At 39.7% G+C, this 27172-nt stretch overlaps 1 protein-coding gene and 1 long non-coding RNA gene across 4 annotated transcripts in view; one reads left to right on the top strand and one right to left on the bottom strand.

Moving 5' to 3' along the window:
- LOC145451061 (usherin-like) overlaps positions 1-1834 on the bottom strand; it is an 85145-nt gene extending 83311 nt beyond the window's left edge. For 2 of the 3 annotated variants that reach the window (XM_080329544.1, XM_080329543.1), the window contains exons 1-2: positions 1140-1833; positions 632-809 (exon numbers count right to left, since the gene is read on the bottom strand). In XM_080329544.1, the coding sequence (XP_080185670.1) occupies positions 632-809; positions 1140-1615 (654 nt within the window). In that variant the 5' untranslated portion in view covers positions 1616-1833. Of the gene's footprint in view, positions 1-631; positions 810-1139 lie in introns of all 3 variants that reach the window. The other variant, XM_080329542.1, reaches the window with a different exon arrangement.
- LOC145451092 (uncharacterized) overlaps positions 1-27172 on the top strand; it is a 262756-nt gene that overhangs the window by 3674 nt on the left and 231910 nt on the right. The gene's annotated exons all lie outside the window — the stretch shown is intronic.

Consider the following 27172-nt stretch of genomic DNA (forward strand, 5'->3'; position numbering starts at 1 on the left):
GAAACCACCTTATGTGCAACCTGCCGATGCATTTTATTGTAGCCTAATATGGAAGAACCAATAATATATTGAAAATTTTAATTTACAAAATTTAACAATCAGATGCATATATAGTAACCCCAAGAAGTTCCATCGATTACCCATGGTGGGCCTAAGTTGTTGTTGTTTTTGTTGTGGGGGGGGGGGGACTATACTGGTTCTGACTCGCCAGCGATTTCAACCGGCCCCTGAAGAAATCTGTTGAAGACCCTAACAATCATCAGAGCTCACATTAGGGATGGTCTAATTCAGGACCTATGTTCCACTCCCCCTCCACGCTTGTGTACAGTCGATTGGCAAAGCTTTGCTAGTGTGACTTCATATTGAGAGACACTGTGTACACTGTACATACAACGTTGTAAAACCCGCTAGTTGGCGCTGAAAGGTGTCTGGAAATTGCGCCACAAGAATATGGTAACCCTCCCCTAGTTGCGACCATAAACTGTTTGGTAATCACTGTTCTAGAATCTAGAGGTATTAATTATCTAATTATTGATAACTTATTTCGCATAGGGTAGCCTATACTCACAACCTGAATTCTGTATTATCTGTACATCGAATCAAATTTGAAGTACGGCGCATGTCATCTCACCTGCATTGTCAAATGTTGCCAAGTATTTGGTTGGATTGGTACGGTCATAACCTTCATGTGTTGCTTAAAATCCGTGCCGAAATATTGCAGAACCAGCGAGTATCCCCCTATCATTATGCTGAATACCACTTGCGGTCGGATGTTCGGTCGGTATCTACCGACTTTCTCCAAGATGACTCTGTACAGAAGGGTGCAGGCTATAGATTGAGCGTTAGTCTTTAGACAAAATCATCGAACAGCTGTAACTCAACACTGTCAACAGTCAGTGTTATTATGCGACTGTTGACTGTATAATTATTTCCTATAAATGGCGTCTGTCCGATATTAGATTTCTTGCTTTGCGAGATACAAGATAGGCCTCTGCAAGATTTACCGAATTTTCGCTACCATAAACATCTAATTGTCAATACACGAATCAATCACTAGTTACAAAACATAATTACGCATAACATGAAGGCTGAAGGCCCATCGACACTCTACTTTTTAAAGTAGAAATACAGTTGCTCACCCCGCATTTCCACGCTGTTGGTTGACCCATACCGCTAACGTAAATTGACTTGGAGATCTACCTAATTGAAGGACTTCTTTGGGTTGAGTGTAGCAAGAGGGGTGGTTGTAAAACTGGTACGATTGCAATTGCGGTCTCGGATGGGCGTAATTCTTGGGTAACCTTATAATCCGATTAAGTAAATTATCGTTCATCACCGGTATTGCTGTTGCTACACCAGAACCGTCAGGTTTTCGTTCACGGTCTGGGCAATCCAAATCGCAAGGCCTTTCCGAACAAGCCCCGTCTCTAAGCCCAGATTCATCGCTTGCAGGCTCGCAGTACGATTTCGTCTTCTGTCCGCCGCATGTTCTATCACCTTCTGTTGAAACTGGTTTGTACTTGCCAATATTCTCAGTGGGCGGAAAGCTGCCGCCCTCAGCTGACACATGACATCTCCACGTACAGGATATTACTATGATGGTAATGATCAGCATTACGCTGCTTCTTAACGGCTCAAGTTGATTGGATTCTCGACTTCATTCAATGACACACTGAATGCAAAACGAAAAAGCCAGCTTCTGTCTTTAATCGCCAGTTTATATAAAATATTCGTTCATGTATTATTCAGATTAAAGGTACTGTATACGATAACACGAAATTTAGCGTAGCCCTACAGTGCCTACACGTACAGATGGTGACAAAGCTTTACACATACGACTGGATAAAGTTTTCCATTATTTCAAGTGTTGTTCTCGGCCACTTGATGCGACGATATCGTAGCAACTCAACTTAATGGGTGTTCTTGTTCTCAGATTCACGTAGAGCCTTAATTGTTACGACTAACGAAAAAGTAAGGTCATTGAACCTTTCGTTTAATTCAGTGTATTTTCAAATAACACCTAATCAAGGGTGCCTTCGCTGTCTCCTAGATGTGGCGAAGATTCATGAACCTGTCTCGCCGTATCTCAATGAATATATGTGACACCAGATTTAAATTCCTCCCGCAGCAGAGTTCCAGCCGTAGTGCAGCATTAATGTTGTTTTTCGACCACAATGATCGAAATTTCTTGTAAGATTTTGCCAACCTCATCCAACCCAGAATCATTGGAATTGACGACTGATTTTACAGGAAAGCACTGAAAATTGGGTAGCAATGTTCGTCCTTAGCTTGCGAAATGGCAATATGATTTAGGTCAAGACTTCTAAACACATATTGTTTATTTAGCCGCTAAGTAACTGATGAGAATCTAATTTGAAAACGTTGTAGCAAATCCACTGGTTCAACCTCAACAGACTGGACACCAAATTCCACTATTGAACTACCTTGCCCCCTCTCATTATCCACGAAAGCTGTACTATACTTATATTATGGTAATAATTTTTCTGTGTGTGTCATTTATTGGATACAGTTCCCAACACAATGGACTTGGCATCTACTAAAGATCACGCGAAATTTTTTTTTGCTATAAATTCACCAAACATTGTATGTACTAAACTTTCACTTTGGTGCGATCGCGACCTGAATTCACACCCTTCTCGGCCCATAATTTAGTAACCAATGTCCTATACATTGCATACATAAGTACACCACCAACCAGCTTGCCAGCTTCGGGATAAGCTTTCGAGCTCACAGGGTTTAAAAAATAGTCAGGCGAGGATGGCGACATTTCTTGCGGAGTTTATTCATTTAGTTCTTACGATACATTCACTCAATGATGGTTTGAAAATCGTGAATCACCTACAAATCAGTGTTGGGATGACTCGAGTCATGACTTGACTCGAGTCAGACTCGAGTCAACTTTTTCGTATGACTTGACTTGACTCGAGTCACTTTGGAAAAATGACTTGACTTGACTTGACTCGGAGCTTCAGAAATGTGCATTGACTCGTGACTCGAAGCAAATTTTACGAGTCAATTTCAAGTCATCAAGTAAACGGTGTCGGTTAAATCACTGTATCCTGTACATGTTCTGATTTTACTGATTTTACGTTATACTGATCCTCCATTGTTACATCACAAACGAATTGACCGCAAACGAAATGATCACAGTTGATACGTTGTCGTAGTAATAGTAGATTAATCTAACAGCAATATGTGTCTCTGTTTCTAAGACGGCTCTATGCTTACATTGCGCAGTGCTCACCTTCACCAACCGTCTTGTATGATTTAAATCGAACAAATATAGTTTGTGCGTTTATATTCTCACGGATGTGTAGATGGGTAGTGTAGGCTATTTTACCATATCAATTTGTTTCAACTTCTCGAAGCTTCGTATTCGGTTATATATTTTGGCTGATAATAACTGACTGTACAATGTAGCTATGCAACAGTGTACACTTCTGTACAGTTACTCGCGTATTTTTTTAGCAGTTATGTACGTCTGCGTGAGTGATGCAGCGTCGTTTTGCATGTAGATTCAACTTTATATTCGTGATTTGATTCAACATAAATGGCCAATTATTCTGTCTTTCACACTGCTAGCAAAAGGTAATGACTTTGCATCATCACTCATACTTCGAAAATTCAATTTGACTTGAATTGTGACTTGACTCGTGACTTGACTTGACTTGACTCGAGTCACCTAGAAAAAACGAGTGACTTGACTTGACTCGAGTCACCTTCGAAAATCGATTGACTTGACTTGACTCGAGTCAAAATGTGCAATGACTCGTGATGACTCGTGACTCGAAATAAGTGACTTGATCCCAACACTGCTACAAATAAGCAGAGGTGGTCACTGGTCAGTAACGACGTACTTTTCACTACTTGTGATACTGACACAAGAGGTTTTATTTTTGGACTACATTAACTTTTAGCTTCACAGTATAGAACGTTCGTCGTATCCAGTAGCCTGTGAGGGTATACAGCGAGTCCGTTGTCTACAGGTAGCGACTTACAAATATACTCAACTGCGGACGTATAGCTGATACGAACGTCCTGACGAATGAGTTCTTGACTGGCAGTTCAAGAGACGACCATTTGCCTTTTCCAGATATATTGTACGGATAAATCAACAGTATGTTTTGCATTACACATAAGTCACATATTCTCAATTAATCCAATGTACGATATGCATTGGTTTTATACCATCAGCGAATATAAGTCACGTGATGTGGTAATATTTATATAACGGATAGGAGAGAGAGAGCAAGGCGCTACACCGTCCCATCTCAAAAAGGAGCGATTAGCGATAATCCAATGTATCGGTAAATGCATTGAACAGCTGTTTCGAGTTCCAAATGTTATAATTGCAATAACTGTGTAGAGTAACGTGGTTCCATACTATTACCGACAATGCTATTACCGAGAATGGACATTACCGAGAATAGACATGACCGAGAACGAACATTACCGAGAATGGACATTACCGAGAATGGACATTACCGAGAATGTCCAATGCCATCAATCTAGCTTAATGTAACGGATGTTGTCGAGAATTTTATACCTGAGAATCGATACCGAATGTGGCAACGCCGTGATGCACACACACGACCTGTTCATATGCATAACATGCCTGCATTGCATATATTGCATTCTCGGTAATGTCCATTCTCGGTGGTGTCAATTCTCGGTAATGTCCATTCTCGATATTGACCATTCTCGGTAATGTCCATTCTCGGTATTGTCCTTCTGGGTAATAACATTCTCGGTATTAGCCTTCTCGATATTGACCGGACACCGAATAGCGTATGGTTAACGCTGTAAGGTCGTATACTGCAGTCAAGGATACAATTTGAATGAAGGCGATCTGGCTTGAAAAAGGCAAAATTATCTTGTTTTATTAAAAGAAAGTAAAAACGAGACAAGAATTGGCATATTGATAACATATTATTGAGATAATTCATTCTCAAAATTTAACAACCAGAAGTTGCATCGATCACCAGGGTTGTAACCAAGTCACATGGTTCCGAGTCACGAGTCAATCTTACTTCTGTGGTATTGACTCGAGTCAAGCCAAGTCATTTTCAATTCAAGTAGAGTCCGAGTCCAAGTCACCGTTTAAAGGGTCAAGTCCGAGTCATAGTGTTATGACTCGAGTCCGAGTCCAAGTCACTGCATTGAAGTCATGTTCACTTCATGTTTTCAATCCTGAATTAGCTTATAGCTTACAGAGAAGCAACGAATTCACGTCTACATACTATCTGATATAGAGCCAACGAAGTCACGTCTAGATACCAGCTGATAGAGAATCAACAGATACATGTTTATGTAGAGGTACAATTTTTCTTTCACATTATCAGGTGGTTGACTAAAAAAAGGTCAGCTTTCCTGGTCAGCTCCCGAAATAGCCGCCGGAGCGTTACTACCATGAGAGAAATTTTGAATCAATTACAAATAGAGAATTTCGAATTTTACCGGCTACCTCATGATATTGGTATATTGTGTAAAAATATGATTCATAGCAAAATCGGCTCAACTCCAACTAGAAAAAGAGAATTTATTAGACTGGAATATTTTGGATATGAAAAAAATAGTCGGCTTTTTAAAATTAAGCCAGATTCAGTGTTCTTTTTATGCAACATAACAATTTTATCAAGTAGCCACCTAGTAAAATAAAAAAGAAGTTATTTTTGAACAGCCCTATAGTACAAACATCACACAACATTAGACATTAATTTATTACGCACGTGCACAATACCCCTACCTAACAAAACGTCAAATCGACGGGGGGGGGGGGGTATTGTGTGTTTTCACAGACAGCAGATCAAATCATTGAGTTACACTTCAAAAATACTACAGTGGAAAGGATATCCTCATATATGTTATAGCGGCATGGCCTTGGAATAAATCCACATCTACTGAATTCACGTTTCACTGGTGCACTAGATACAGGAATTGACAAGCATTTTTGACCCACATTGAAGAGCATTAGATACTCATTATTTCTAATCGCCCAAAAATGCGAAGAATCATCGCCTTCAAATCTACATATCGGGTTATCAGTCTCTTCCAAGTACTTGGCCATCTGAGTCATTTTATTGGCTCTAATTGAACTTTGCTTCGATTGTTTGTATAATTGAAAAGTCTTGAGTACTTTGATTGCGGAGGATCTGTTACATCTTCGCCACAGGATGATTTTGTTCAATGCATTGCTACTATATGTACCAACTACCATTGTCTGATGTTTTTACGGCGGCATACCTGATATCAGACGATTGCAACGAAAGCAGCGATGACAAATAGCGATGTCGGCAGAATTCGTCAGATGCGTTGATCTAGCCATTACGATTCGCAAATTTCTTCATCTTCAAGTCATAAAAAATAAGCCGAGTCAATGACTTGGGTCGAGTCATGCGTAATGACTCGAGTACAAGTCGAGTCAATCCAAATATTGACTCGAGTCGAGTCGAGTCATTTTCCCATTTCAAGAAAATGACTCGAGTCAAGTCGAGTCACAAAAAAATCGTGACTCGAGTCTGACTCGAGTCGAGTCATGACTAGAATCATTACAACCCTGTCGATCACCCTATGGTATTGCCCTAGACCAGTGTTTGTTTGGGACGGAAGTTGGCTTAAAAGTGTTGTTTCGGTCCTAGCTACATCACTCAACCACATATGTGCAACGACCTAACAGTAAAGCAGACCAGTCAAACACACGGCCGGCTGCCAGACAATTTCATCCAGCACGCGAAGAAGTCTGTTCCTGACCAAATGACAATACCGACCCTAGCAATCACCAGAGATCAGATGAGAGATGTCCCAATAGTCTAGTTCAGTGCTCTTCAGCCTTTTTCGTCGTGGCACACCCTTTTAACGTTTACTCGAAACTCGTACACCCCTGACCAAATAACCCACTGATCCATGCCTAATCCAGCGGTGTTCAACCTTTTTGCTATTCGCAACTGTATTTCGATTCGATATAAATAGCATACGGAAGCATTCCGATGGAGAGTCGTCATGGCCCATCTGGACGTCATATAGGCTACTCATGTTAAATTGGCTAATGGGAACTTCGCATCGCGGAGAGCCCCTGTGGTGGTCTGTGCCATCACTGATTTCTTGAGATGTACCTTGCGTAAGATTTTTTTTAACTGTAGCAGCAATGACTTACTATATATGCTCAAAAATCGCGAGTATAAATGCCGGTAAAAGCTATGTAAACTCTTTTTCCAGTAGCCCAGGGCGCAAAACAATTTTCCACCTTGAAAAATAATTTCGTCGGTAACATTGGTTCTTCGAATATTTATGCATTCTTAGCCGACGTGTTCAGATTAGCCGGTAGAGCTGATGCAGGGGTCTTTGAAAATTTCGGGTGCACAATTAATGATGATGCATCTTCCGGTTTTGGGTTTTTATTAATCACTTTGTTGCTTGTTGGATCATTTTTCTCTGTGGTTCGCATTTGTACGGTGGGGCTCAGATTACACTTTTATATTAAAAACGTAAAATCCATGTCACCCCGAATCGCGCCAGTAGTTAAGTAGATCTCTCGCATGACGCCATTGTTTCTTATGGGCCCGCTGGTGACCTGCCGCGAAACTCGTGTTGGTGACCCCACCCTTTTGACCCCCCCTTCCGCTGGTGACCTGCCATGTGTTCTTATGGGATCTCTGGTGACCCCACCCTTTCAGGTATAGGGCTCGCTCATGACCTGCCGTGAAAACTCGTGTTGGTGACTCCACCCTTTTCGAGTCCCTATCGCTGATGACCTGCCGTCTCGTCGGTGATACCACTCTTTCAGGTATACGTTGTGTCGATGACCTGCCTGATAACGTTACGGGTATAGGGATCTCTGGTGATGTACCATTGTTTCTTATGGGATCTCTGGTGACTCGCCATGTGTTCTTATGGGTGCGGTTGTGAATCGTCCTTACGGGTATAGTCAACTCTCGCGCTGTGTTGAATAGGTATCAGGAATAGTAAATAGTCACGTGATTGATTCTTAGTCAATGTGTACATTACAAATTACTAAATATGACCGATTCGAGTTAATCCCAACGTTTACGGTGAGTACGACAATGATATATCGTTATTCTTATGGCGGGGATGGCATGCGGCTATTGTGTCTTATGGGTGCGGCCGTGAATCGCCCTTACGGGTATAGGTTATCTCTCGTGTGGTGGCTTATGGTTGCGTAGGCAAGTCGTACTTTCAGGTATTTAGTTTGCCACAGAGCCGGCGTAGACGACGATTCGAATATCAACAATAACCGCGTTCACAAACTAACACTTCAAAAGGTGTGAAATAGTTTGCAAAACCCCGCGATCGCTGACAAGATAATGTCTCGGACATAACCATCTTTCGCGGCTTCGTGTTACATGCATGCCGATCGTTAACAATGTAATATTTTGGTAATTGGTTTACCACAAAGCTGGCGTAGACGGTGATTCGAATATCAACAATAGCAGCGTTCACAAACCAACACTTCAAAAACTTGTGAAATAGGTTACAAACCCCACGATTGCTCACAAGATAACACCAAAGACATAGCCATTTCTCGCGTCTTGCCATTACATACATCCCAATCGCTACAGTGTAATACGTCGATGGTTGTTGCTATCAAGTAATAAGTAATGAATACCAGTACCAGCACAGACCGTGATTCGAAAACCAACAATTTGTCACTTGCACGCGATCGCTATATGTTTTGACACTTCGCACCGTTTTCACATCTATAGAATCAATACCAACTATAATTCTACAAGAATCAGGAATCACAAGTATGTGCATTATACAGTTATTGTCTTTATTAACTTGAAATCAACCTCTTAACAAAAACACGCATCTTATCACTCGTCAACTCTGTCATGAAAATCCTCGAGTCCTTATCATCAAAAATGTTATAGCGCGGCGTCGGAATCCATTCGCGGGGTGTTCTAAAGTTAAATCCAGATAATCCAAAATGAAATATTTGGACTTTGACATAGTCTGAATCGAAATATATTGACAAACATGACTACCAACTTTGATCCAGTCACATTTCAAGATCATACTTTGAAACAATCCATGAAACTTACAACTCTATTCACGACTGAGTTTTCCGTTTACCAAATAGAGTTTCAGTAAATACTATCGCGATATTTTAATGTGTTACTACACACAATAGAATCAATCAATGAAATAGCACCTGTTGTAAATATTTCTAACTTGACAACCACTTGTGCATACCGCGATCGACTTGTAACGCGATGAGTTAAATCGGAATATTTCAATCTATTTGTCGAAACCTTGAACAAGCTATCTGGTTATTTTTTGTTGCAATCGAGTGAACGGAAATAGTATTACATCTCAACATTTTAACATCTTCCCATACACAAAAGAGTAAAATACAAAAAAGCCTTGTCAAGTCAATCCGTTACCCGACCAAAGCAAAAAGTATCATTATGAAAAGTAGACAAGACTATACGCGAGTAATCACCACAATCCAAAATCCTTAACAAGCTTGGTTGTATTCATATCCCTACGACACATCTTTTTTGTTCAACTGTAAAAGTCGTTACTATTCTGCGAGACAAAGAAATTACTATGCGGTATATTTTGTAAGACAAAAGTAATTACTTCTCGGTGTCGGCGACTTGAGGTTAACATAATATATTTGAGTATACGACATTTGAAAGTATGACCATCGTAGTTTCTTACAATCGAACGCAGGTGTTATATCGAAAATTATCATGATGTAAACATAAGGATTGTCACATCGATTTAACATATGAGATTTCGTAATGGTCTATCATGACTTGATTATTAAATTATTCGCGTTAATTAGACCCAGCGTTGTGGTAAAGGTTATTATGACAGCAACAAACTTTTCAGTACCGTTGTTATTAACATATTGAGTTGTAAAACTATGCGTGTCTGAAATGTTCTTTAATGGAAAATTATTCCACCTTGGTACATATCACCCTGCGTATCGCGGATATCAGAAAATATTTTACAAATGTAATTGTCTCCACTAACCAAGACTAAAGATGAAACAACAATTTCCTTTGTTAAACAATAACCGGTACAATACTTTATCATCGTAATCAGCAGTGAGAATTGAAACACTTTCGCACATTATCCGGTGTCAAGATATCACACTGGGTGAATTGACATACAGCCGCTTGATTAATACCTAATCCATTCGCACCATTTCACATACTTTGATCATTACAAAAGTAAATTGGAATATGTTTGCTAGATGCATTCAATTCAGTTAGAAATATCTGGTACACAACAATCGTAATATCAAGGAAGTACTTGCTACGCTGTAATCCACTTAACGTGTTTTGCATTGTTGTTCATTTGTAGTATTGATTGTTTTTCAACCCCTAAATAATAATTCCCGACATGAAACCAAACCGCTGAAAGTCGTTACCATCACAACGAAACAATTTGTACGATGTTTTTCAAATGCATCCTATAGTTAGGTGTACTAGAATTATTTGTGTAACACATACGCCGACAATGCAATCGAAAATTTTTCCGTTGTCATTCGCTAAAGTAAATGTCATCACAATACTGATCAAGCTGTCATCTGTAAATCAAGATTACATCCAACTTGTAGCTGTATCGTTTAACTACCGGGTTGCATCAGTTTGCTATTTTTGTCATTTAGTGACTGCTGAACATACCAAACGATACACATTCACTTACGAAATACTGTGTTGGTCGTAATTTCCATCATCGTGATAATCGAAGTACATTTGTTTCGAGTTCATAACAACCGACTACTTTTCTATGACCCGATATATTTTTGACAAGTTATGCTTAGAAGATTGGTGCATCTCGCGAAAAATAATATACCACTCATATTGATACTGCTACTCCATCGACCGGTATTTTCAAACGAGTCGATTTTCAACCGAGCAAAATTTATTACTCGAGTTGTCCTGCTTACTATATTTAAATGTAAACTCACCCGTCTTTCAACAACAAACAATGATAAAAAGTACACAAGCAAACACAACAAGTTTTACTTTTGTAGGACACTAATTATTATTCCACGCATCTCATTTCATACTAAGTGTATATGAAAGATATTCATGGTACACGAATATATTCGCTCATGCTACGAACATACGCAATGATTGGTGACGCTTTCACACTATTTCGATTTAGTGTAACAAAAACAACAACAACAATTTTCACTCTCTTGACTTATGAAAACAACAGACGAACCTTCATTCAATATTTTGTTTTTTTGTCAACTAGTTACTTTTTCATGAGACCCCCACTACTCTTACAAAAGTACGAAAGATATTTACATCACACAAAGTAATCAACTTTACTCGATATTCCCATGCTACGAACCTGTACAATGATTGGTGACGCTTTCAAACTGTTTCGTTACCTCAAGACCTTTATTGTCTGAATGGTTGTTCATGTATCTTATTAATCAAATAGTTCAACACACAACAATAGTACGAGCAGAAACATCAGAGTTGTTTACACAAAAGTTTGTATGCGTACAGTATGCGAATACCATGTGTAAGTCGAGCGCAATTGCGGTATCCATCCAAGTTTAGTTAACACAAATTCATTACAACGGAGCCGCGTAAACTTTCGTGAAAGAAAAGCATACCCACTTCCCGAGGGGTCTGTCAATGTCATAACAATAAACCAGATACTCCAACAACAGAGCACATATGTTTTCTAGTCACGATCCTTACATCTTTCACATAGATCAATCTACTTTGCTATCGAAAAGTGCTGAGTCATCATATGGTTATCCTCACTAGTAAAACATACTATCATACAAAATGGTCGTTATAGTTTGCACACCAACGGTACATCGTACAAGTAACAAGTCTCGAGAATCCAATTATTCAAAAAACGTGAAAGTATTTCTACACCAAGTCGTTATGTTGACGAAAGCGTATATTGTAATATCATGATCGATTTGCATTCGTTGGCCACAAACTGTCACTACTCTAAATAATTCTTTTTCACTCAAACACAAACGCATACTTGTCACCATTCGTTTTCATCAAGCACGGGTTCAGGAAACTTACTTACTACGACATGAATTTTTATTTTTATGTTGTGTAAATAGGTAATAATTCAAGTAACACTATATCAACATCATCGACTTGTGCGAATAGATTTACATGTGGTCTTGTGGTTTTCGTCGAGACATACAGCACGAACTAACTGTAGACTCCTCTCTGTTGTACAGCTACTCGGTAATCGAAATGCATTAACATGTAAACAGCGATCTTGTTTCGTCGCACCAAAAATATGTTCACTGTCGCGATAATCCTTTTCACACTCGTAATAGTATACCAACGTCAAGCGATAACGTTTAACAAGACCAACGACACTGAACCCACGACGTTTACCTATGTAAAATTACCACTTTCACTTGCCAGTCCATCGTTTACCTGACTAAACATATTATTTTCCTTTGGAGATCTGACGTTACCCAGAGTAAGAAACCATTTTCACTTGGAAATATATTTTTCCTCAGCTAACAAACCTTTTTTCACTTGGAAATATATTTTTTCTCTGGTTAACAAACCTTTTTCCCTGAGCAACACACCATTTTGACTTGGTGGTCGTCGTTTACCCGAGTAAAAATATCATTTTCTTTTGGAGATCCGGCGTTTACCCAGTGTAACAATACATTTTCACTTGGAAAAACACTTTTACCTAGAGTAACTAATCATTTCTCCTGGGTAACAAACCCTTTTCGTCTGGAAAACTATCATTTGCCTGAGTACCAATACAGTTTTCACTTGGAAATCTATCTTTCACCTGGGTAACAATACCATTTTCGTTTTGAAAACTGACAACCACACCGAACAATTTGATATTTTTGTATATTGTTACAACGGGCAGTGACAAAATATACACCAACAACGACTCCGATACATTTGTCTAATCAAATATTCACTTGCTCTGATGCATCCCATCGAAATCATTGGTTACTCGCATGCAATAACAATGTGCTGTTGTACATCGACATGTATGTTTTCGTAATTGGGGAATAAAGGGGTTTCCGATATGGCCGCGATGTCCGGGTTCGCACTTTGGATTTTCCAGAGTCAAAATGTCTGAATAAAACACCTCCTCGACTTTGGTAACTGGTTGGTACACGGATAATGATGTTCGGAAAACGGATGAATTTATGTTCCCCATCGCGCTAACAACTCCGGGTTACTTGCGGGTTTCCTCAGGTCTGTTTACTATATTGTGTCTTTACTGGTCAATACATGTCGCTCCAGTCAGCCGAAACCGGATCACTAATATGAGAAAGTGTGTGGGCCTGATCCGGATATTCACTCATGAACCAACGACCAATATTCAAGTAAACATGTTACAGACCGTGTTTTGTCTCCATGAAAAATACCAATGCATACACCATCACATACAAGTAACGTCACGATTGTTCACAAGTATTCGCGTAAACGAGGTGTACATACAATGTGTCGGTGTACAAACATCATGGAAAACAAATTCATGTTCTCAAGTATCATCATGCGACGACTCTGTACATTCAATGTGGGCATAGATGACACACGACATGATACAATGGACAGTGCATTATGCATACCGATATATTCTCAGTCAAATATGCGAACCGTGTACTATCACGCATCCCGATTGTCGCTGAATATCCACAACACCAACAAATCTGTACATTTCTTTTCCCTCGACCTCGACGATAGAGTTGTCATCCCAATGTACCAATCGAGTGTATGGTTCATCAGGTGTAAAATCCAAATCAAATGTCACCAAGGTATCGTTTTTCATTTTCAATATTTCCACCGCTGCATCTTGTCTGTATCGTAAAACAACGGTGTGGGGCCAGAGGAATCTATGGACAGTTACGCGTAGTCCCATATTTACTCGTGGGTATACTCAGGTAACGACAACGCTTTCTCAGTGATCTGCGTGGGTGAACCGTTTCAATACGTAGCTGGATCAACTAGACCAAAAGTTTCCAACCGTGATTTATGTTGACCTGTCGAGTTACGAGATAGCACCCTCTTGCGGTGTGATTAACACGAAATAAGCCTTCAACTTACAGAGACACACCTTGGAGTACATCATCTAATCGTAATCGAACTCGAGATTCACACACACACAGAGTCCCTGTTTGCGATTTCAATCCGGATGTTTATCTGTAGTCGTTATGTGGGAGTAGCGACATCCGACATATTCATCGCGTGAAAGATTGATAACGATGGTGATCGCCAAATACATGAAATCAGGTGAAACACTGCGGTCTCAGCAAAAAAGTTTGCAGGTTAGGACGACCAATACGTGGAGGGATTGAGCGAGTTACGCAACCCGATTATGTCGAAGTCTGGATCACGATACAAGTCTACCTGAGAATCCGAACAATCTTGCAAAATCAAGGTGTGAACCCGTGAAAGGGTTGTACTCGTGTGAGATTCATTTTTCACAAGTTGGGTGGAGGTCGATTCATACTAAGATTGTGTTACGTCCAATTATGGCTGCTTGCCTGTCTCCAAGTCATCTATGCCCACATTGAATGTACAGAGTCGTCGCATGATGATACTTGAGAACATGAATTTGTTTTCCATGATGTTTGTACACCGACACATTGTATGTACACCTCGTTTACGCGAATACTTGTGAACAATCGTGACGTTACTTGTATGTGATGGTGTATGCATTGGTATTTTTCATGGAGACAAAACACGGTCTGTAACATGTTTACTTGAATATTGGTCGTTGGTTCATGAGTGAATATCCGGATCAGGCCCACACACTTTCTCATATTAGTGATCCGGTTTCGGCTGACTGGAGCGACATGTATTGACCAGTAAAGACACAATATAGTAAACAGACCTGAGGAAACCCGCAAGTAACCCGGAGTTGTTAGCGCGATGGGGAACATAAATTCATCCGTTTTCCGAACATCATTATCCGTGTACCAACCAGTTACCAAAGTCGAGGAGGTGTTTTATTCAGACATTTTGACTCTGGAAAATCCAAAGTGCGAACCCGGACATCGCGGCCATATCGGAAACCCCTTTATTCCCCAATTACGAAAACATACATGTCGATGTACAACAGCACATTGTTATTGCATGCGAGTAACCAATGATTTCGATGGGATGCATCAGAGCAAGTGAATATTTGATTAGACAAATGTATCGGAGTCGTTGTTGGTGTATATTTTGTCACTGCCCGTTGTAACAATATACAAAAATATCAAATTGTTCGGTGTGGTTGTCAGTTTTCAAAACGAAAATGGTATTGTTACCCAGGTGAAAGATAGATTTCCAAGTGAAAACTGTATTGGTACTCAGGCAAATGATAGTTTTCCAGACGAAAAGGGTTTGTTACCCAGGAGAAATGATTAGTTACTCTAGGTAAAAGTGTTTTTCCAAGTGAAAATGTATTGTTACACTGGGTAAACGCCGGATCTCCAAAAGAAAATGATATTTTTACTCGGGTAAACGACGACCACCAAGTCAAAATGGTGTGTTGCTCAGGGAAAAAGGTTTGTTAACCAGAGAAAAAATATATTTCCAAGTGAAAAAAGGTTTGTTAGCTGAGGAAAAATATATTTCCAAGTGAAAATGGTTTCTTACTCTGGGTAACGTCAGATCTCCAAAGGAAAATAATATGTTTAGTCAGGTAAACGATGGACTGGCAAGTGAAAGTGGTAATTTTACATAGGTAAACGTCGTGGGTTCAGTGTCGTTGGTCTTGTTAAACGTTATCGCTTGACGTTGGTATACTATTACGAGTGTGAAAAGGATTATCGCGACAGTGAACATATTTTTGGTGCGACGAAACAAGATCGCTGTTTACATGTTAATGCATTTCGATTACCGAGTAGCTGTACAACAGAGAGGAGTCTACAGTTAGTTCGTGCTGTATGTCTCGACGAAAACCACAAGACCACATGTAAATCTATTCGCACAAGTCGATGATGTTGATATAGTGTTACTTGAATTATTACCTATTTACACAACATAAAAATAAAAATTCATGTCGTAGTAAGTAAGTTTCCTGAACCCGTGCTTGATGAAAACGAATGGTGACAAGTATGCGTTTGTGTTTGAGTGAAAAAGAATTATTTAGAGTAGTGACAGTTTGTGGCCAACGAATGCAAATCGATCATGATATTACAATATACGCTTTCGTCAACATAACGACTTGGTGTAGAAATACTTTCACGTTTTTTGAATAATTGGATTCTCGAGACTTGTTACTTGTACGATGTACCGTTGGTGTGCAAACTATAACGACCATTTTGTATGATAGTATGTTTTACTAGTGAGGATAACCATATGATGACTCAGCACTTTTCGATAGCAAAGTAGATTGATCTATGTGAAAGATGTAAGGATCGTGACTAGAAAACATATGTGCTCTGTTGTTGGAGTATCTGGTTTATTGTTATGACATTGACAGACCCCTCGGGAAGTGGGTATGCTTTTCTTTCACGAAAGTTTACGCGGCTCCGTTGTAATGAATTTGTGTTAACTAAACTTGGATGGATACCGCAATTGCGCTCGACTTACACATGGTATTCGCATACTGTACGCATACAAACTTTTGTGTAAACAACTCTGATGTTTCTGCTCGTACTATTGTTGTGTGTTGAACTATTTGATTAATAAGATACATGAACAACCATTCAGACAATAAAGGTCTTGAGGTAACGAAACAGTTTGAAAGCGTCACCAATCATTGTACAGGTTCGTAGCATGGGAATATCGAGTAAAGTTGATTACTTTGTGTGATGTAAATATCTTTCGTACTTTTGTAAGAGTAGTGGGGGTCTCATGAAAAAGTAACTAGTTGACAAAAAAACAAAATATTGAATGAAGGTTCGTCTGTTGTTTTCATAAGTCAAGAGAGTGAAAATTGTTGTTGTTGTTTTTGTTACACTAAATCGAAATAGTGTGAAAGCGTCACCAATCATTGCGTATGTTCGTAGCATGAGCGAATATATTCGTGTACCATGAATATCTTTCATATACACTTAGTATGAAATGAGATGCGTGGAATAATAATTAGTGTCCTACAAAAGTAAAACTTGTTGTGTTTGCTTGTGTACTTTTTATCATTGTTTGTTGTTGAAAGACGGGTGAGTTTACATTTAAATATAGTAAGCAGGACAACTCGAGTAATAAATTTTGCTCGGTTGAAAATCGACTCGTTTGAAAATACCGGTCGATGGAGTAGCAGTATCAATATGAGTGGTATATTATTTTTCGCGAGATGCACCAATCTTCTAAGCATAACTTGTCAAAAATATATCGGGTCATAGAAAAGTAGTCGGTTGTTATGAACTCGAAACAAATGTACTTCGATTATCACGATGATGGAAATTACGACCAACACAGTATTTCGTAAGTGAATGTGTATCGTTTGGTATGTTCAGCAGTCACTAAATGACAAAAATAGCAAACTGATGCAACCCGGTAGTTAAACGATACAGCTACAAGTTGGATGTAATCTTGATTTACAGATGACAGCTTGATGAGTATTGTGATGACATTTACTTTAGCGAATGACAACGGAAAAATTTTCGATTGCATTGTCGGCGTATGTGTTACACAAATAATTCTAGTACACCTAACTATAGGATGCATTTGAAAAACATCGTACAAATTGTTTCGTTGTGATGGTAACGACTTTCAGCGGTTTGGTTTCATGTCGGGAATTATTATTTAGGGGTTGAAAAACAATCAATACTACAAATGAACAACAATGCAAAACACGTTAAGTGGATTACAGCGTAGCAAGTACTTCCTTGATATTACGATTGTTGTGTACCAGATATTCTTAACTGAATTGAATGCATCTAGCAAACATATTCCAATTTACTTTTGTAATGATCAAAGTATGTGAAATGGTGCGAATGGATTAGGTATTAATCAAGCGGCTGTATGTCAATTCACCCAGTGTGATATCTTGACACCGGATAATGTGCGAAAGTGTTTCAATTCTCACTGCTGATTACGATGATAAAGTATTGTACCGGTTATTGTTTAACAAAGGAAATTGTTGTTTCATCTTTAGTCTTGGTTAGTGGAGACAATTACATTTGTAAAATATTTTCTGATATCCGCGATACGCAGGGTGATATGTACCAAGGTGGAATAATTTTCCATTAAAGAACATTTCAGACACGCATAGTTTTACAACTCAATATGTTAATAACAACGGTACTGAAAAGTTTGTTGCTGTCATAATAACCTTTACCACAACGCTGGGTCTAATTAACGCGAATAATTTAATAATCAAGTCATGATAGACCATTACGAAATCTCATATGTTAAATCGATGTGACAATCCTTATGTTTACATCATGATAATTTTCGATATAACACCTGCGTTCGATTGTAAGAAACTACGATGGTCATACTTTCAAATGTCGTATACTCAAATATATTATGTTAACCTCAAGTCGCCGACACCGAGAAGTAATTACTTTTGTCTTACAAAATATACCGCATAGTAATTTCTTTGTCTCGCAGAATAGTAACGACTTTTACAGTTGAACAAAAAAGATGTGTCGTAGGGATATGAATACAACCAAGCTTGTTAAGGATTTTGGATTGTGGTGATTACTCGCGTATAGTCTTGTCTACTTTTCATAATGATACTTTTTGCTTTGGTCGGGTAACGGATTGACTTGACAAGGCTTTTTTGTATTTTACTCTTTTGTGTATGGGAAGATGTTAAAATGTTGAGATGTAATACTATTTCCGTTCACTCGATTGCAACAAAAAATAACCAGATAGCTTGTTCAAGGTTTCGACAAATAGATTGAAATATTCCGATTTAACTCATCGCGTTACAAGTCGATCGCGGTATGCACAAGTGGTTGTCAAGTTAGAAATATTTACAACAGGTGCTATTTCATTGATTGATTCTATTGTGTGTAGTAACACATTAAAATATCGCGATAGTATTTACTGAAACTCTATTTGGTAAACGGAAAACTCAGTCGTGAATAGAGTTGTAAGTTTCATGGATTGTTTCAAAGTATGATCTTGAAATGTGACTGGATCAAAGTTGGTAGTCATGTTTGTCAATATATTTCGATTCAGACTATGTCAAAGTCCAAATATTTCATTTTGGATTATCTGGATTTAACTTTAGAACACCCCGCGAATGGATTCCGACGCCGCGCTATAACATTTTTGATGATAAGGACTCGAGGATTTTCATGACAGAGTTGACGAGTGATAAGATGCGTGTTTTTGTTAAGAGGTTGATTTCAAGTTAATAAAGACAATAACTGTATAATGCACATACTTGTGATTCCTGATTCTTGTAGAATTATAGTTGGTATTGATTCTATAGATGTGAAAACGGTGCGAAGTGTCAAAACATATAGCGATCGCGTGCAAGTGACAAATTGTTGGTTTTCGAATCACGGTCTGTGCTGGTACTGGTATTCATTACTTATTACTTGATAGCAACAACCATCGACGTATTACACTGTAGCGATTGGGATGTATGTAATGGCAAGACGCGAGAAATGGCTATGTCTTTGGTGTTATCTTGTGAGCAATCGTGGGGTTTGTAACCTATTTCACAAGTTTTTGAAGTGTTGGTTTGTGAACGCTGCTATTGTTGATATTCGAATCACCGTCTACGCCAGCTTTGTGGTAAACCAATTACCAAAATATTACATTGTTAACGATCGGCATGCATGTAACACGAAGCCGCGAAAGATGGTTATGTCCGAGACATTATCTTGTCAGCGATCGCGGGGTTTTGCAAACTATTTCACACCTTTTGAAGTGTTAGTTTGTGAACGCGGTTATTGTTGATATTCGAATCGTCGTCTACGCCGGCTCTGTGGCAAACTAAATACCTGAAAGTACGACTTGCCTACGCAACCATAAGCCACCACACGAGAGATAACCTATACCCGTAAGGGCGATTCACGGCCGCACCCATAAGACACAATAGCCGCATGCCATCCCCGCCATAAGAATAACGATATATCATTGTCGTACTCACCGTAAACGTTGGGATTAACTCGAATCGGTCATATTTAGTAATTTGTAATGTACACATTGACTAAGAATCAATCACGTGACTATTTACTATTCCTGATACCTATTCAACACAGCGCGAGAGTTGACTATACCCGTAAGGACGATTCACAACCGCACCCATAAGAACACATGGCGAGTCACCAGAGATCCCATAAGAAACAATGGTACATCACCAGAGATCCCTATACCCGTAACGTTATCAGGCAGGTCATCGACACAACGTATACCTGAAAGAGTGGTATCACCGACGAGACGGCAGGTCATCAGCGATAGGGACTCGAAAAGGGTGGAGTCACCAACACGAGTTTTCACGGCAGGTCATGAGCGAGCCCTATACCTGAAAGGGTGGGGTCACCAGAGATCCCATAAGAACACATGGCAGGTCACCAGCGGAAGGGGGGGTCAAAAGGGTGGGGTCACCAACACGAGTTTCGCGGCAGGTCACCAGCGGGCCCATAAGAAACAATGGCGTCATGCGAGAGATCTACTTAACTACTCGCGCCAAGCGTGAATAAAATTTTAAAGTTGAATTAAAATTTCTCATAGATTTGGGAACCATTTCGTTAATTCAAGTTGCATATTGACGGCGGCCAACACGCGCTAATTTAGAGAGGGCCGCATAATTATTGTTTAACGGCTGCATGCGACCTTACGTCTGCATTTTGGTCATGGCCACATATCTGGCCTGTAGAAATAAGGAAGAGCAAGGCTTCAACGTACTGGAAATGCTAAATCAGTGGTTCCCAACCTTTTTATGATAATTCCCCACTTCCGAATTATTCCGAGCCTTCATTCCCCACCTAAAATCTTTATATCCATATCCACCCTAATGCTACCTTCAATAACATTTTGCAAGACTTTGCTTAGTAAATAGTACGTGCTATTGGTGATTGTTAAGATCCCTGGAATTGATCAGCACACAATAAAATTAACACAGCAGTGAATTGGTAACCGTAAACGCAACCCCGTAAATATGTATATACCCCGACGCGCAGCCAGCAGAAAAATAGGAGGGGTTTGAAAATCTTCCAAATGCGCGGGGTAGCACCAATTTACATACGTAAACTTCCTGATGTTGACGAACTCATGCGTGCGATATATATATAAGCCGCCGTAAACTACACTTTCGCACAGTACTAAAAAAGCTTGAGATATCATAAGTATGTAATTTATTTGTAACGAGTCCGGATGTGCTATCAATTAGCCAGTCCATGATCTCCCTTGAATACATGTTCAGCAATATGAGCTCTTATTACAACGAAGCAGAAATTTTCTATCAATATGTTTCGTGACCGATGACGGTATGCAAATGAATAATAACATTTGCTGGAGATGGCGTGTCGCTATCCAGGCGATTCTCGCTAATTGGATGCACTGATATTATGAATCGCTGAATTGCAAATGAGCGAAGAAATATTCGCGATACGATCGGCGTTTCAAAACGACATTTAATAAAAGAAAATATTACTGTAAAGATTTTTGCAAAAGTGAGTCCATTCCCCACCAGAAATCCCGAAATTCCCCACCAGTGGGGAATTCCCCACCGTTTGGGAACCACTGTGCTAAATACTATAATCAGGACTCGATATTGCCGGGCCACCGTTTAATGCAGTGGTTCTAAAACTTGTCCCCTGCGACCCGCTGGTTTGGTCCAGTGCAATTATGTACACTGCGCTATTTATAAGCATCTCGTAGGAACTATCAATTCAAAATGTTTGAGTTCAACCAATAAGTCTATTACCAACATTTAAATAATGAGAATAAGCGCTTGTTTATGAAATCACAAAAGGAACGTAATTTACAAGCTGCGTATACATCTGATAGGAACATTGTACGATATTGCACATCCGGTCAACATGTTCAACTAAAGCATAAACTTGCCTATTTATTGTGATAGCGATAGTCATTGGTCAATTTTCATGCAGATCTGGTACACCCCAGTACACCTCATTTTAGTGGTACACCATTTCGAAATTTTGGTACATCCTGGGGTGTACGATACACCCGGTTGAAGAGCCCTGGTCTAGTTAATTCACGTTAAAAAATCGACTCCTTAATACAATCGGCAGATAGAGAGCATTGTCAGTGTGACGTCATATATGTTCATACCTCATTTTAAAGCCCGCTAGAAGGCACTAAAGAATGTTCGGAATTTGTTCCACGAAAATTTGGTAATCCTATCATACGTGTTATTGTGATCTGTGTGAATGCAGGTAGTTATGCATGCATAGCAAATCGCTATTCCCATTAGATATTGCAGAAGCAGTCGGTTGTTTTATATTGGGTGAATTGACTTTCCAACACGTTTGTCGATTCGGTTTTTACTGCCGCTTTTTGATGACACAAAGTCGATATTGCCGAGCGAGATAGTGTAATGGTTATGCGTCCGGCTTCTCGAGCGGTAGGTCGTGGGTTCGATCCCCGGCCGGGTCATACCAAAGACTCGAAAAATGGTATCCGCAGCTATCCTGCTGAGCGCTCAGCAATCACGGATAGCATGGAGGAGAAAAAAAAAACGGGGGCGCAGACTAGATGACCTCATGGGGCCGTATCGCAACTCCGTCGCCAAAGCATCTCTATGGTGCAGGCGAGAAAGAATATCATATCTCTCTCTCTCTCTCGTTTCATATGATAGATTACACTATACAACGTCTTACATCGTCAATTTGAGTATACAAATATAAATTCCTAGCGATGCCAAAACTGTCGAGAATAAAATCTGAAAAATGCCAAAAATAAGCTACTTTTGGTATTTCTGGCATATGCCAAAAATAACGCGTCCTGGACATTAGGCATGGTTAACTAGACCTACGTATTTCAAATTATTCGGAGGAAAATATTAAGAACAGTAGTTCATACCTGCCTATTTTATCGTTTGTTTCAGTAGGCCTATTCAGTAGTTGCAAAATGTTCAAAAACGAGTTCATTGAAATCCGAAATACCCAGAATGACAGCGCTGAGAATCGGGAGCACATCTAACGCATCGAGCCTACATCTTTATACATCCCGATTCTAAGAAAAGTCTCGATGCGTTTTAATGTGCTGAAACCACGCTTGGATTCTGCGGATGAAATCGGGGTGGTCAATATGATATTAAAAAAGCTAGTTACTGCAGTACAGGATTGATAGAAATCGCTTTTTCAGCTATAGTAATTTTGAAAGTTCACTAGTGGTTACTATACTTCGGAAAAATATGTATTGGAATATAAACAAGTCAACTCGTGCCGAGCAATGTCGACCATCGGATAATATCGAGACACGGTCGAAACGGCGTATGGAGCAGAACTTCAACACGACTCATGTTCGCACTTCACCTGACTGACAATCTGCGCATATGACTAGAGCTCGAGATATTGTAGCCTCACCCGAAAGGTCATTAAGTTCAGACTCAAACGCCATCGTTATCTCATAGATTGGGCCTGTCATATTGAATCCAACACATCATTTTGAATGGCCTTTGAGGAACTATAAGCATCGGAATTTCGTTCTCGGTCGGAACAACATAGAAGATTTTGGTCTTGAAACTGGAGACTGTGACACAGCACAAACGGCTCACTGTCTAGAAGTCTGTTGCGAAATAGACATTGGAAAATATATTACCGAATAAATATGTGACTGAAAGCCGTGAACTTAGAACACTGTTACAGTGTTACATGATATCATCGGGAAGTAGCCTCAGTCGTGACCTATTTCGGTATGGTACACTGTCAAAATTAATACAGATAGACCAACACCGTATTTTGCGTAAAATATATTGAGGAATAGGCTGATCAAGTGATCAGCTGTTAGCCCTTAGCCGCTATCGAAAACGAACTAGCTATCGCGCTTGACAGGGGGTTGTAAGCAAATGGCTTGAAGGCCGCAATTTCTCGGTGAAATTGACATTGGAAAATATAAAATTTATTAAATATTTGAATGCAAACCGGGAATCTTAGTAAACTGTTTCATGAGATCATCATCTCATCACTTATCTCAGTATGGTACACAGTTAACATTAGCATAGACCAGGGTTCGCCAACTCAAAATGGGTCGCGGGCCACTTTCCTAACTTGATAGACGCCGCTGGCCGCACGATTTTAATGTCGACGCCTAATACTGATACTGATTAGCTATTAGCACTATATCAAAGTAACGTGTTGTCGTCTAACACGCGTGATGCACATTGTTCAAAAGAATCACTGCTTCAACTTGATACAACCATATCAAATATATGTATTGATTATAGCATGATGTATGTTTTGTAGGGATGGTGCGAACCTCTGAAAGGTTCAGGTTCGTGTGAACGCGAACCTTTTTGAAAGGTTCTGTGTGAACACGAACGTGAACCTCATGACGTCACGTGACGTCATATTGCTAATTCCAATCCTATCTTTCAGTGAAGTGATAGCCTATATCGTACAGTGTACACTGTACACAATACCTAGCGACGACTCGGGCCACATAATGCCACAATGCTGAGGTACATATTGGCGTTTTAAACGTCGCTGAATGTATCAACTGAGGCAATCAAATGATATAATAATCCCATAAATCAATATTTTCCGTCGCTTAGCCAACAATTTCGACGACGACTTACTAGGGAATAAAAGCTTACGCCTTAACGGTCTATCCCAGACCGGACAATGTATTCGGCGTCTGAGTATTGCTACATTGATATCGAGCAGAGTGTAAAAGAGGTTTCTATACTTGCTACCGATTTTACTCAATTAACAAGTTATACAGCAGTAGCCAACACCTCAACCGTACGGATTTCAATTTAATGATACAGTGAACCTACGCAGTCAACATTGACCCTGAACCCCTGCTAGAATTTTTACATCAGAAAATGATATTAATCTGATTGATTGGTGGAGTAAGCATCATTGCTGACTACGCATTTCGCTCATGATGTTGTGTGATTGCGGGTCAAGCTCACAGCAGAGAGTCACTAAATGTTCACAAAGGGTAATAAAGCTGGATATTTCGAGCAAACATTTGTAACAAAGCAAGTAAAACTTTTGAAATTGTCAAGGTGCATGGTCGTTTGGTCGTTTACTGTTGATTTTTATACTGCCAGCGCCATGCAATAATGCAATAAATTTGAATGAAAAATGTCATTATGAAGTGAAAATTATAATATACGCGAAAGGTTCACAGTGCAGAACCTACCAAGGTTCTATTGTGAACGTGAACCTCTAAATTTCCGAGGTTCACACACAGAACGCGAACGTGAACCTCGCGTTCACACCATCCCTAATGTTTTGTAGTACGCTCCGCACCCGACATCTGGCCGCGCTTTGCTGCGACTGGATGCGAATAGGTCGTTTGTTGATGCTGGTGTCAAGACCGCTTGAAGGTGCTCTGTCAGTCGCGAGCGTACGGCAAATCCATTATGTCAGTAATTCTCAAACGTTTGGTCTTCGCGGACGCCTTTTGGACCGTCACGGATCCCCGCGGACCATCAACAAGTTTTAGTTCAAATATAGCTCAATTAACGTGCAACCGTTTTGTGCAAACGTGATAACATTAACTGTAGGCTAGTAATAAACAGCAGAAAATGACTTTTCTTGAAAATAACATCATACTATTGTTGTTCTGGAACAGTGGATATTTAGCCTATATCACAGGTAAAATGAATTTTCGAAAACATTTCGAAGTCAATGCTGATTGACCTTACTATTACAACTTTTTCACAAACCCCAACAAAACATCTCTAAACAGTAATATGTTTGTATCAGTAGGCCATTGACAATTCGGCAATTAAAATGAGTTTGCGAATTAGGATATTTCAACTGAGACGGTCATTCTGTTAATGTGAGTCATAAGGTTCTAGCAGTAACGAAGCGAAACAACTATCGTAATTTCCCTGATCTAAAAAATAAAATAAAAATTAGGTTATCAAATATCAGCCATTTTGCAAATTTAGGGGTTTTGCGGACCTGCGGAAAGTGCTTCATGGATGCCTGGTTGATAACCTCTGCATTGTGTTGACCATGAGTTTCTAATTGCTAGTGTAAGGGCGAGGTGGATTCAGTCTCATCGGCCTGTCGTCTTTTGTGAGCACGCTAATGTCAAGCCATTTTATAGCAAATAATGGTGATATTGAAAGCGAGGGAATAGATATTTGCGAAAACTATCAAGATTTCTTAAATATAATATTTCAAGCATTTAGAATTACAATATTGAGATATATTTTCTGAAATCTGAAACGAGGTCGCGGACCGCAAAAACACAACTGGCGGGCCGCATGTTGGTGACCCCTGGCATAGACGAACACCGACTTTTGCGTGAAATCCGCAATGCGGTAGGTATAGGCGTCAGATCAGCACACATCTCTAGTTTCTACCAAACTCGACCTCGATAACGAAATTACTGCCCTAATCCAGGGTTGTAATGACTCGAGTCATGACTCGACTCGAGTCTGACTCGAGTCACGATTTTCTGATAACTCGACTTGACTCGAGTCATTTTTTTAAAAACACGGAAATGACTCGACTCGACTCGAGTCAATCTGTGTATTGACTCGACTTGGACTCGAGTCATTGCGCATGACTCGAACCAAGTCATTGACTCGAGACTCAGACGGCCAAGACCGACATTTCATTGTAATTCCGAAGCCAACACACTATTGGGGATTTCGTCTGTTGGTACTGGTCTACTGGTACTTGAATATGCGACCAGAAACTGCTAAAAGTGAGGAAAATTGGTATAATAAATGCGAAACATCCGATATCACCAAACAGAGTTATAAAAAGTGGGTTTACCAAGACTTTAACTGGAAACTGAGCAGTCTATACAATGACTTGGACTCGGACTCGAGTCCTAATTCCATGACTCGGACTCGACCCTCTTCTCGCTGACTTGGACTCGGACTTGACTCGGTGGTGAATTGAAATGACTCGACTTGACTCGAGTCAAAACTATAAAAGTTAGATTGACTTGTGACTCGGAGCCTTGTGACTTGGTTACAACCCTGCCCTAATCATTTAGTGTCAACCTTGGGACTTGGCACAGCGTTTGATATTAACATAAGTATCTACTGTGCCAAATGTCATGACCGATCTCGGTAGGGAACATTGTCAAAATCAATGAAGACCAATACCGGCTTTTGAGTAAAATTTGTTTTCGATACATGACGGATA

This window comes from Botryllus schlosseri, chromosome 11 (genome assembly GCF_051294905.1).
Source record: "Botryllus schlosseri isolate E-star chromosome 11, Bs_hap1, whole genome shotgun sequence".
NCBI classification, from domain to species: Eukaryota; Metazoa; Chordata; class Ascidiacea; order Stolidobranchia; family Styelidae; genus Botryllus; species Botryllus schlosseri.